General features: G+C 51.4%; 1 protein-coding gene across 3 annotated transcripts in view; it reads right to left on the reverse strand.

The window, feature by feature from the left end:
* LOC102463522 (adhesion G protein-coupled receptor E3-like) overlaps positions 1-13,177 on the reverse strand; it is an 80,789-nt gene that overhangs the window by 29,639 nt on the left and 37,973 nt on the right. For all 3 annotated transcript variants that reach the window (XM_075902274.1, XM_075902272.1, XM_075902273.1), the window contains exons 10-13: positions 11,528-11,626; positions 8,981-9,149; positions 8,381-8,500; positions 6,964-7,154 (exon numbers count right to left, since the gene is read on the reverse strand). In XM_075902274.1, coding sequence (XP_075758389.1) covers positions 6,964-7,154; positions 8,381-8,500; positions 8,981-9,149; positions 11,528-11,626 — 579 coding nt within the window. The remainder of the gene's footprint in view (positions 1-6,963; positions 7,155-8,380; positions 8,501-8,980; positions 9,150-11,527; positions 11,627-13,177) is intronic.

Genomic DNA, 13,177 nt, shown 5'->3' on the forward strand with positions numbered 1-13,177 from the left:
GTCTGCGAAGAATGCGGTTTTGGGAAAAAGGTAGGTAATACGATCGGTTCGTTGAGATGGAATTCTGTACATATCTTTGGCAAAAACGTGGGGTGGGGTCTCAGTATGACCCTATCCTTAGTGAAAACTGTGTAAGGAGGTTCTGACATTAGTGCTGCGAGTTTGCTCACCCTCCTGACGGAGGTAATGGCTAATAGGAAGCAGACTTTCATAAAAAGGAAGGGAAGTGGTACTGTTGCCAGTGGCTCAAAGGGAGGTCTGGTGAGGCAATTCAAAACAAGATTTAGGTCCCATAAAGGGGGTGGGACCTTATGTGGTGGGTACACATTCTGGAGCCCCTTGAGGAATCTCTTCGTAATAGGATGGTTAAAAATGGAGAAGCCGTCTACTGAGGTATGAAATGCTGCTATTGCAGCAAGGTGTACTCTTAGAGAGGAGATTGACAGTCCTGATACCTTAAGCTCCAGAGTGTAGTCCAGGATGGTATTTAGTGGTGAGGCACAGGGCTCCACCTTGGCTCGCTGACACCAATGACGGAAACGTGTCCATTTCTGTTGATAAGTTTTCCGAGTAGACTGTCTCCTGCTATGGAGGAGGATGTCTTTTACTCACTGGGAGCAGCGCTCTTCTACCTCCGAGAACCAGAGAGAAGCCATGCGTGAAGGTGCAGGGTATTGAGTATCTTGCCATTGTCCTGAGATAGTAGGTCTATCCGGTATGGTAGTGGGTGGGGTGGCTGGACCGCTAGCCTGTGAAGGTATGGGTACCAGGTTTGGCGAGACCATGATGGTGCAATCAGGATGACTAGGGCTTTGTCTCTCAGGATCTTGCGCAGAACTCTTGGGATGAGCGGTATGGGAGGAAAGGCGTAGTGTAGGGGGGCTGTCCATTTGATTAGGAAGGCATCCCCCAGAGAGTGTTTGCCAAGTCCCGCACGCGAGCAGAATTGGGGACATTTGGTGTTCTGGGTAGAAGCAAAGAGGTCTATCAATGGCCATCCCCATTGATGGAAAATTGAGTTTGCCACCTCCGTATGTAACTCCCATTCGTGGTCCGTGGTGAAGTTTCGGCTGAGGGAGTCCACTTTGGTATTGTTCACTCCGGGCAGGTATGATGCTATAAGGGTGACTTGGTTGCGGAAACACGCATTCCACAGGTGAATAGCCTCCGTGCATAGCGAGCGGGAGCGAGCTCCACCCTGTCTGTTTATGTAGAACATCGTGCAGATGTTGTCCGTTAGGATGCGGACTCTGTGATTGGCGATGTCGGAGGCAAAGTGTGCACAGGCATTTCTTACTGCTCTCAATTCGAGGAGATTGATATGTAAGAGTGTCTCGTTTGGGGATCACCTGCCTTGAACTTCGTGACCATCCATATGTGCCCTCCAGCCGAGCAGGGAAGCGTCTCTGGTGATTTGAATAGTGGGTTCGATTTGTTGGAATGGAACCCCCGCCAGAAAATTGTTTGGCACTGTCCACCATCGTAAGGATGCGAGCACGTCTGGTGGGATAGTAACCGTTTTGGTTCGAGGGTGTCGTGATGGGATATAAACGGCTGCAATCCAGAGCTGGAAACATCGAAAGTGCAGACGAGCATGGTGGACTACGTAGGTGGTGGAAGCCATGTGTCCCATTAGTTGGAGGCATGTAAGTATTGTGGTGGTAGGAACTGCGAGCATCCCGTTTATAATTTTTTGCATGGTTGCAAAGCGTTGTTGAGGTAGGTATGCCCGGGCTGTGAGTGAGTCCAGGTGTGCGCCAGTGAACTCTATATCTTGAACCAGGTACAGAATTGATTTGTCTTGGTTGATTAGAAGGCCTAGACGACTGAGGAGGGCCGTGGTCGTATGTATCATAGCGGCGGTTTCGGCGTATGAGGATCCCTTTAGAAGGCAATCGTCTAGGTAGGGAAATATGATGACGTTCTGACGTCTGAGATACGCGGTTACAACCGCCAGTACCTTGGAAAATACCCTCGGGGCTGATGAGAGGCCGAAGGGAAGAAACTTGTACTGGAAATGGTCCAGTCCCAACGTGAAGCGTAGGTAGCGTCTGTGGGCGGGGTGGATGGTTACATGGAAATAGGCATCTTGGAGGTCGAGGGCTGCGAACCAGTCCCCTCGATCTAGCGCAGGAATGATTGCGGAAAGAGTGACCATCTTGAAACGCTGTCTCTTGAGAAATTTGTTCAGTTTGCGGAGATCCAATATCGGTCTCCAGCCCCCCGTTCTTTTTTCGGTCAGGAAATAGTTCGAGTAAAACCCCCTCCCGTGGAACTCTCGAGGTACCCTTTCTATAGCCCCAATGGCAAGGAGCCGATTGACTTCTTGTTTTAGAAGGTTTCCGTGAGAGTGGTCCCTGAAAAGGGACGGGGTAGGGGGAAGGGTAGGGGGTATAGAAGTAAAAGGGATGGTATAGCCCACTCGAATTATCTCTAGAACCCAGCGGTCCGATGTTATGGATTCCCACTGTGGGAGGAAGGCAAGCAAACGGTGGTTGAATAGATGGCCATGTTGAGGTGCGAGATCGAATGGGAGGTCTTGCAGACCCTCGACCAAATGTTCAAATTTGCTGCTTAGATGGTTGGTTGGCTGGCGGGCGGGCTTGGTTGGGTCGCCTTCTGGGACCTCGCTGTCTTGGTCTGTTGTCCTCATAAGGCCTCTGTGGTCGACTGTATTGTCCATAGCGGTATCGATTATATGAATTATATGGGGTGTATCGTCTGCGTTTATATGGTGGCGTGCCCATGCCTAGCGTGAGAAGTGTGGACTTAGAATTTTTGCTGTTGTGGAGCATTTCGTCCGTAGTAGCTGCAAATAGCTTTTGTTTGTCAAATGGCAAGTCCTCCACTTTGGGCTGGAGTTTGTGTGGAACTCCAGATGACTGGAGCCAAGAGGCTCTACGCATCACCACCGCTGTAGCTGTAACTCGGGCTGCAGTGTCAGCTACATCCATTGCCATTTGGAGAGTGGCACGGGCGATCATATGGCCCTCATGAACTATTGATTTTAAGATGGGTCTTTTGGAGTCGGGGAGATGCGCCATTAGTTCTCCCAATTTTGAGTAGTTGTCAAAGTTGTGATTTGCTAAAAGAGCAGAGTAATTTGATATCTGAGTTGTAGGGTTGAAGAGGAGTATACTTTCTTGCCAAAGGAGTCCAACTTTTTGTGGTCCTTGTCTGCATTGCCCGTCCTATACTGTGGAAACTTCGCTCGTTGTTGTACTGAGTCCATGACTAGTGAATTAGGTTGTGGGTGAGTGAAGAGAAAGTCGTTGTCTTTTGAGGGGACAAAGTACTTTCTGTCAATTTTCCTGTTAGTTGGTTGGATAGATGCAGGCGTCTTCCAGAGATCTTCTGAGGTCTCCATGATTGCCTCGTCTATGGGTAGGGCAATCTTGCCCTGTAGTGTCGGATGTAGATTCTTTAACAATTGGTATTGTTTCTTCTGCAACTCTTGCAGGGAGACATTCTGGCTTGTCGCTACTCTCTTGAATAGTTCTTGGAACTGTATTAGATCGTCAATCGTTCCAGTGTCTGATGGTACTACGGCGTCCTCTGGTTGTGCATCAAGGGCATCAGAGTGTGTGATGTTTACTGACTGAGTATCTGAGTCGTTGTTTGAGATTCATTCCACCTCATCCTCCGAAAAACTTGCTGGAGTTAGGGGTTGTGGCCAAGGCAAACTTCTCCGGGATGCAATGGAACGAGGTGGAGAGCGGTGTCCATATGGCTCCCAGTGTTCCCACAGTCCCCATTGCGGTGGTTAAGGTGGAGGTGGGTAAGGCCAGTATGGGTGCCATGGGCCATGTTGTGGCGGAGCCCTATAATGGTGAGAGCGAGCCTTCCCAGGTGATGGATGTCGTGAGGAATAGACCGTGTGGTGGTCATCATCCGGAAGGGGAGCGTCGTGAAGAGACGATGGTGACATCGATCTGGGAGGGGATCGCCTTGATAGAGACCCCTCAGGAGAGTAAGAAGTAGAGGGCAGGCAAAGATAATGATGCCCACTGTATGGATCAGTCTCTTGTTGGGGCTGATCCCTAGGAGTTTCATCTGGCTGCTTATCTGGCTGTGGGAGGACCAGCGGAGCATCAGCTGTTGCCAGAGGCTTTGGAGGCTGCCCATCGTTTTGCTGCGGTGCCGTGGCTTTAAGAGGCACTGCAGCTTTAAGCCGTGATGTGGGTTTCGGCGCTGCAGAGGCTTGAAGCAGCGCCGGGGCTGGAAGCGGTGCCGGGCTCTGAAGCGGCACCGCGGTTTGAAGCAGCGCCGGCTTTTCATGCCGTGCCGGCTGCTGAGGACGGTCCCGGGGCGCCGCAGAGGCTTGAAGCGGTGCCGGGACTGAAAGCGGTGCCGCGCTTGCAAGCGGCACCGCGGTTCGAAGCGGCGGCGGCTTTTCATGCCATGCCGGCTGCTTAGAGCGCTCCTGGGGCCGCTCAGCTGTTGAGCGCCCCGATACCGGCGCGGAGTGGGAGGATCGCCTCGAAACCTTAGTGGCAGGGGACTTCCCAGGCTGGTGTGCCTCTCCTCTATGTTTGGGAGAGGAAGAGGCTGGAAGAGAGCGGGATGCTCTGGGTCTCGGGGTATTTTTGGAAGGCGGCGGAGGCTCTTGCTGCGGTGCAGATTGTTCTCCCGCAGGCTGTAGAGCTTTTTCAAATAAAATCATCCTGAGGCGGAGCTCACGGTCTTTTCTGGCTCTCGCTGTCAGGGAATTGCAGTGGGTACAGTTGTGTGGAGATTGAGTCTCCCCCAAACACCGTATGCAGTCCGAGTGGCCATCTGAAGCCGGCATTGGGTCCCGGCATTGAGCGCACTTTTTAAACCCTGAGGAGCCGGACATTGCAGGCTCTCTCGCTCTTGAAATTATTATATTGTTATAGTTTATGTGGTTTGCTTCTTCTTCTTCTTTTCTTTTTTCTTTTTTGTTTTTTTTTTTTAAAAGTCTTTATGTGTTTCTTGTTTGACAGGCGGGAGAAAGCCGGTTCACCAGAGTCTCGGTCTGAGGTAAGTTCAAGCCCCCCCCGAGGGGGGGATTTAACTAATCTATTTTTCCTATTTCTAGTTTTTTTTTTTTTTTTTTTTTTATAAAGAAACAGGGAAAGAGTAACTAGGATAACAGGGGAAGCTAACTATGCCTAAATTAGTAAGAGGAAAAGCAGTCAGATAATCTGACAGGGAGCTCCTAACTGCTCCGTCCGCTGACAAGGGCGGTTAAAGAGGAACTGAAAGGGAGGGAGTTGAGTCACGCTCCTCAGGAGGCGGGAAGCGCTCGAGACGCCTCCTGGGCATGCGTGGCTCAACAGGGGAAACTGCTATACAAAGCTCCGATCTGCAGCTCAGGGCAAGCCTTCACCTACAGTGGAGCACCCACGGGGACACTACTCGAAGAAGAATGAATTTTATGTCACCTATAGGGAGATATGTCACCTCAGTATTGGGGCACAGAACAAAAATCTTTCTGCACATGGACAGTTTGGGGGCGGTGATGCTGAGAGATTTGAACTGAAAGGAGGCTCAGGCTGAAGGTGAAGGGTGGGGCTGGGGATGAGGGGTTTGAGTACAGGCTCCCCCAGGAGAGAGGGCTCTCCCCAGTCCTCTAGCTCCACAGCAGCTCTGGGCTTGGTATAAGGTTCCTCTCTGCAGGCCGGGGCAGCTCCAGTGAGGCTGGGTTGGACTGGGGGAGGGGCGCTGCTCTCCAATTTATGGCAAGTCCACGCTGCTGGGGATGGCGAGGGGAGAACTTGGAGAAGGGCCTCTCCCGTACACGGCATCTCTGAGCTCCTGGATGGGGCTTATTAGGCAGCTGCGCAGCTGCACAGCTTAGAGGTGCTTTTGTTTGGGACTCAGGGACTGGAGTCTCTGCCTGGCTCTGACCTGATGCACAAACTTTTGAGACTCTTCAGTGCCTCTGTTTCCCTTCCCACCCTCTCTCTCATATATTTAGACCAAGCTCTTTTGGGTTGGGGTCCATGTCTTAGTTTGTTCAGTGCCTGGTTGAATGGGACCCACCTCTCAGTGGGCCTCCACATGCCTGCATGTGATGAGATGGAGGAGAGGGAACCAGGGGAAGGAGTTAAATCATAGGGAATCTTTGGGCAGGAAGATCATTTTGTCAGGACTGAAGGGGACTTTACAGATCCAGGGGACCCAGAGAGGAGGCTGCAGTAGAAAGGTGGAAGATAACCCAGGCCACAGCGAGGGCAAAGAAGAAAACCTAGATTTTGGGGGCAGAAGCAGCATTCAAATTTGGATTCCTCGTGGGGTAGGGGAGGAGGTGGAAGGAGCTGAAGAGGCCCCTCTGCAGTGAGGCCACCTGGAAGAAGATGGCAGTGTTAACAGAGGTAAGAAAGAGGTGAGTGGCAGGGAAAAAAGAGGGCCAAGACAGGCCCCGCTTCTGTTTCTAGCAGGGATGTGGCTGCCTTTCGGGGGCAACTGGTGAGGGAGAATTTGGGAGGGCCACCCACCGGAGGGCCACTCACCCCCCAGCCTGAAGAAGGGCAGCGACAAACCCTGTCTACCCCAGGATCCCTTCCCTCCCCTCCTCCCCACCTTTGCTCCCCACCTTTGCCCCACACTTGCTCTGCCGATGCCCCTCCGCCTCTCCAACTGAGGCAGACCAGGAGCAGTAGTACGGCTGGGGGGCTGGTGTGGGCAGCAGTGGTCTGTCCCCCCACACTTACCGGCAGTGATGGGGGAAGCAGAACAGCGAGGTCCCAGCTCACTCTGCTCCTCCCGCCGCTGAGTACGGGGCTGTCCCGCCCCTCCTCTGAGCAATGTGCTGGGAGAGCAGAAGGAGCTGGGGCTTCTCCCACTGCTGCTGGTGAGTGGGGGTGGGGCAGGCCACTGCTGTGAGCTCCAGGCCCACTCACTAGTTCTCCCAGCTGCTGTCTAGCCTCTTTCTCCTCCCACCCCTGGGGGCGTGTGACCCCTTGTGCCCCCCAACATATCACTCCAGCTGCCCGTCACCTGTTTATGCTCCAAGGTGAAGTTGAAAGGTCTGGAGAGGTTTCTGCGTTCCCCAACGGTCACACTCACTATGTTGGAATTCAGGGTAACTTCGTTCAGTCTCTCAGCACCTGTCAGGCTTTGATCACTGACACAGTCCTTTAGGAGGGACTCCAGCTGGTCGTACACTATGAAGACGACGGCTCCAGTGCCTGCAGGAGCAAAGGAACAAGAGGTGATTTCTGAATAGCCTGGCTACATCTACACTGTCAGGAGTTTGAAGAAGAGGAAATGCAAATGAAGTGCTCATTAGCATTTCTCATCCTCTCATTTGCATAGTCTCCTCTGATCCTTTTTGCGAAACAGGTTTTTGTGGAAAAAAATGCCATGTAGACAGGGCCATTTTGCGCCAAAAAAAATCCCTTTTCCACAAGATCCTGTAAACATGAGTTTTTGAGGAATAAGTCCCAGAAAATCCATCCCCATTTTGGTCGGAGGGAACTCCCCAGCCCTGATGTGCCCTCTTCATGGGGAAGCCACAAAGCCTGTGTTTAACCTGTGCCAGGGAAGCCTGCCGACAGGGCGGGAAAGGGGGCAGTTGCCCCTGGGCTGGGCAATACAGAAGGGCTTGGGGCTTCCAAATGCTGCTGGAGCGATGGTGGCAGGACCCAGGACTATTTAAATCCCCACCATCACGCTGTGCAGTGCACTCTGGGCAGTTCTGAGGGCTGCTGGGTGGGAGGGGGTTCTGGTGCACCCTAGGGAAAGCTGAGGGTTGCCTCCCACCCCACTCCTTACACCCAAGGCCCCGTTCCTCCCAGGGGCATGGATCTGGGCCCTCTCCCATCTTGCCCAGGGGCCGGGAAAGTCTGTCATCCCCCTTGGTGCCAGGAATGAGTCCCAGCACCTCTGGGCCTGCTGCACCAGTTATATAAGTGAGCCCTGGGACTTCTTATATTACACATTAAGCCCTGCACAAGAGGCTGGTGTAAAGCCACCCAAGGCAGGCCCGTGTGCAGGAATTTCTGTGAGTGGTTTTTGTAAAATGTGGACCCCACCCCCTATGGTCCCAGATGGCCGGGGAAGGCTGGGGCTGATTTCCCACCCTTGTCTTTGCTCCTGAGGGAGAGTGGGAAAAACGGCCCCGGCCTTCCCTTGGCAGGCTGAAGCATTTTCCAATGAAGAGGAGGGCAGCGAGGACCAGGACTATGGGCCACTCCTGCCTTCTCCTGGCTAGCCAGAATCAGTCCCATGGAGGATCATGGGAGGCGTTTTCCCACCCTTCACACACACCCTGCATAGGGGCCTGCAAGGTCCCCTGGGGAGTCTGTTGACCCTCTGCAGCCCTGGAAGATCTGGTCTCCCAGCTGGTTCTGAGGACGCTGCTGGAGTGCTCTGATCCCCTCTTTTGCCCGTCCAGAAGGCTTCTAGTTGGTACCTGAGCCATCAGAGCCGACGACCGTAGTGCAGTCAATGGCCATCAATTCGTTTTTTGCATTCAGTGAGATACTCTCCCCTTGACTGCTGCAGTTATCCTTAACGGCCTTGGCTGCGATGGCTGGGACAGAAGGACAAGTTCTTCACTGAGGTGCTTTGAAAACAACCCCCCCCCCCCACGTTAGCACAGTGCCAAGTCTCCTCCAAGGAGACACGCCACGGACACCAACGGAGCGACGCTGCAGTGAAAGCAGGAGAAGCAAGAAAAGAAGCAGGAGTCTGGACTATTCTCGTGTTCTTTGTACAGCACAATGACTCACAGTCACTGCCATAATCCTACTCCTTGCTGAGATCAGAGTCCCCTTGTGCTGGGCCCCAGAGGCACATGCAGCAAAAGACTGCGCCTGCCCCCAGCAGCACAAAGGGCTCATGCCCCCATTTCACAGACAGCAAAACATAAGCTCCAAGCGAGCAGGTAGGCAGAAACAGCCTGGACCCGGATCCCTTACGCTTCAAGCCAGCGCCCAGGCACCCTGCACCACAGAGATTAGCGAAGGTGATGCTCAGAGCTGTGCAGGGGGCGAGGGTTCCTTTTTCTTACTTATCGCCTCGTTTTTGTTGGGCTCTAACTGGTTCGTGGGACTTGCCAGAGCAGCTTGAAAGGCGACCGATTCCACGCTCTTCAGAAAAACAGTGGCAGCCAAGACCTTCTCCTTGGGTGACAACTCATTAATGTTCCCAACAAATGAATTGAAAGAGGCAGTGGCTTTCTGGGATGCAAAAAGAAGACACCCTGTGTCAAGCTGAGAAAACTACAAAACATATGTAACCTCCCTGATAATGCCATCCTTGCTGCCATGGATGTAGAAGCTCTCTACACCAACATCCCACATGAAGATGGATTACAAGCAATTAGAAACACTATCCCAGAGAATACCACTGCCAATCTGGTAGCAGATCTGTGTAACTTTGATCTCACACACAATTATTTCCAATTTGGGAACAACTTATACCTCCAGATCAGCGGCACAGCCATGGGTACCCGCATGGCCCCACAGTACACTAACATCTTTATGGCTGACTTAGAACAACGTTTCCTCAGATCCCATCGCCTTTAACTCCTTCTCTACTTACGCTACATCAATGACATCTTTCTGATCTGGACACATGGCCAAGAAACACTGGATGCATTCCATAGAGACTTTAACAACCTACACCCCACCATCAATCTCAGCCTGGACCATTCTACACGAGAGATCCATTTCCTGGACATCACAGTACAAATCACCAATGGTAAATTAGACATCACTCTCTACAGAAAACCCACTGACTCCTACAGTTACCTACATGCCTCCAGCTCCCATCCAGGACACACCATACGATCCATCGTCTATAGCCAAGCCCTCCGATAAAATCGCATCTGCTCTAATCCCGCTGACAGAGACCAGAAACTTCAGGATCTCTATCAAGCATTTTTAAACCACAATTACCACCCGGAGAAATAAAAAAAACAAATTGAAAGAGCCAGACGAATACCCAGAAACCATCTACTTCAAGACAGACACAGGAAAACCAACAATAGAACACCACTTGTCATCACCTATAGCCCCCAACTTAAACCCGTCCAATGCATTATCAATAAACTACAGCCTATACTGGAACAGGATACTAAATGCTGAGAGGCTCTGGGAGACAGACCCATAGTCTCTTAGGGCATGTCTACACTACCCTCCTAGTTCGAATTAGGAGGGTAATGTAGGCATACCGCACTTGCAAATGAAGCCCGGGATTTGAATTTCCCGGGCTTCATTTGCATAAGCGGGGCGCCGCTATTTTTAAAACCCCGCTGGTTCGAACCCCGTGCAGCGCGGCTACACAGGGCACAAACTAGGTAGTTCGAACTAGGCTTCCTAGTTCGAACTACCGTTACTCCTCATTCCACGATGTGTCTAATTTGCATCCCTGTTACGGAAAAGGGATGCAATCTAGACACAGCCTGCATGTATGGGTCTAAACAAAGACTAATTATCTCACCCATTACAAAAATAGCTTTCCCAATTATCACACCTAAAGTCATTACCTCACAAAACTTCCCCTATTATCACCCCTATGTCATTACTTCACAGACACTAACCTTCCCTCCTCACCCCCACTTTGTTCTAAAATTTGATTTGTCGATTTCACATGAGTTCATTTTTTGGATTGTATCCATTGGTATATACGGTTGTGCCAATTTTCTTCCACATATTGATCTGAGGAAGTGGGTCTGGCCCATGAAAGCTCATCATCTAATAAACCATCTTGTTAGTCTTTAAAGTGCTACATAGTTCTGTCTTTTGTGTCAAGCAAGGGCTGTCAAACAGCAGCCTCCTGGCTAACAGAGAGATGGTCCCATGGATCCATAAGAAGACAGGAAGAAGGTAAGAATGGCCAGACTGGGTTAGATTAAAACTCCATCTAGCCCTGTATCCTGTCTTCTGACGGGTCAATGCCAGGTGCCCCTGTAGCCCATTCCCAGCTTCTGACAAACAGAGCATAGGGACACCACTCCTGCCCATCCTGGCTAATAACCATTGATGGACCCGTCCTCCACAAATCTATCTAGCTCTTTTTCAAACTCTATTATAGTCTTGGGCTTCACAACATCCTCTGGCAAGAAGTTCCACAGATTGACACTGCGCTGTGTGAAGAAAAACTTCCATTTGTTTGTTTTAAATTTGTTACTTATTCGTTTCATTTGGTGACCCCTAGTTCTTGGGAACCTCCCAACACTATCACAGAACATCCCAGGGCAGGAACAACTGCATACATGGATGGGTGATGGTAGGCAGGTCCCAGGGCCCTCCAAGCACTTATTATCTGGCTCTGCACTCCACATAGCTCCCACGCTGCCCACCCAGGTACCAGAGACTGCTTCGTTCCCTTCATCCCAAGACATTCACCACCAGCTCTCAGCTGGCAGCTGTAATCCCACTCGCTGTTGGCTTCAGTTGATTCCTCTAGAGCAGAGACAGCTAAGCCTTGTTTTTGGTGACATATTCATCTTCACAAGGAAGAGTCTGGAGACTGGTCCAAGCAAATGGGGCGAGGGGAGGGGGAAGATTGGAGGGAGGCAGGGAATGGCAAATACAGGAACAGAGCCTCTGACCTGCAGTGATTCTGGGTTGCTTCCATTTTCAAATGCAGAAGACCGCGTCTTTAAGATACCTTCTATTAAGATGCAAAATGGGTTGTTTTCCTGGTTTCCCTGCAGGTGAATCATGGAAAAAGGAGTGAGTTCCACAACACATCTACCGACCTGCTGCACTGGGGGGGGGGGCAGGGGAGAGGAATGATGGGTGGCCACCTCCAGCCACCTGTTCTGTCCCTCTCCACCCACTGTATCCTTCTCCCCAGCCTCGCTAGGTAGCTCTGGCTATTTCTCCATTCAGTGAGGGCTGCCACCTTTCTGACCAAACAAAACCAAACACCCGCTCCCCCTCCTTGCGCAAGGTCCCTTCTCCCCACCTCCCCCCGTCGCTCACTCTCTCCCTGCCCTCACTCATAATCACCAGGTTGGGCAGGTCCCTATTCAACCTAGTGTTCAGGTGGTTGGCAACCACCCACCCATCTCTTGGGATACTGAGATTCAGGCCAACCTGCAAAGGCCGATACTGTAAGGATGTGGGTGTGTCCTGGTCACCTAGCTAGTGATGGAAGTATAAGAAAAAAGAATCAAAGTCGCAATCTGCCTTTGTGTGGGGCTTCTCTCACCACGAGAGTCTCAGGCCTTGTTGTTAAGCGAAAGCTTTCGGCTAAGCAACAGGCACAGCCATAAACTAGGAAACCTACAGTCACCTCCTCACTCATCCCCACCAGTCACACTGAAACAAGGCAGCTTGGGGCTGTAAGGAAGGCGATCCAACCTATCGCCTCCAGATAGAGGGAAGAGCCTGAAAGGCTCAAAGAAAACACAGGCTAGTAGTTTTCTGTCTGGCAAGAAGCCACTTCTCAGTAGTTAGGGCTGTGAAATCCTCAGTTCTTTACTGTTTTGTCATTATGCTCTCCATTTCTCATTTTTTGTGAGGCATGTCTGGTTCTTTGATGGTTTCTGTCTGTGGTAGAATTAATTTTGCTGGGTATACACCACTTAAGGCAGTGGATAAATTAGTTAGATAATCATGTTCCAATATGTTAGGGCTGGTTAGTTAAATTTCAGTAAAATGATTGGTTAAGGTATAGCTGAAAATATGACTATGAAAGTCTGGAACAAACAGGAAGCAAGTTGGAAGACAAAGGAAGAAAGGAAAAAGGAAAGTGGATTTGTGCTGGCTGGGAGCTACCCCCAATAAACACTGAATTGTTTGCATCTCCGGCATTCGGGTGTTGCTGTTCTCTGTGCATGTGGGAGAGACAAGGGAAGTGGGAGGGTGAAGGGATGAACCCAGGCCTGCCAATGGGGGAGAAGGGTAAAGGGGGCAACTGCCCTGGGGCCAGGTGATATAGAAAGGCCAGGAGGTCCTAGCTGCCGCTAAAACAGCGGTGGCTGCAGCTGGAGCCCTAAGCCTTTAAATTTCTGCCAGAGGAGCACATGGCATGCTCTGGGACGCTCTGAGGCCTTTCTGGGGGGAGAGAGGACAGCGGTGCTGTGGGTTGGCTGCCTTAGCCTCTCCCCTTCCGCCTGAAGCCCTGCCCCTTCCAGGAGCACAGAGATGGGCTTCCCTCCCTGAAGCGCTGCAATTCTCTCTGCCTCCTTGGATAAACTCTAACAACAACTTCTCCATCTCCACCCACTCTTTTTTCTCCACCCTTCTCCGGG

This window comes from Pelodiscus sinensis, chromosome 19 (assembly GCF_049634645.1).
Source record: "Pelodiscus sinensis isolate JC-2024 chromosome 19, ASM4963464v1, whole genome shotgun sequence".
Classification (NCBI taxonomy): domain Eukaryota; kingdom Metazoa; phylum Chordata; order Testudines; family Trionychidae; genus Pelodiscus; species Pelodiscus sinensis.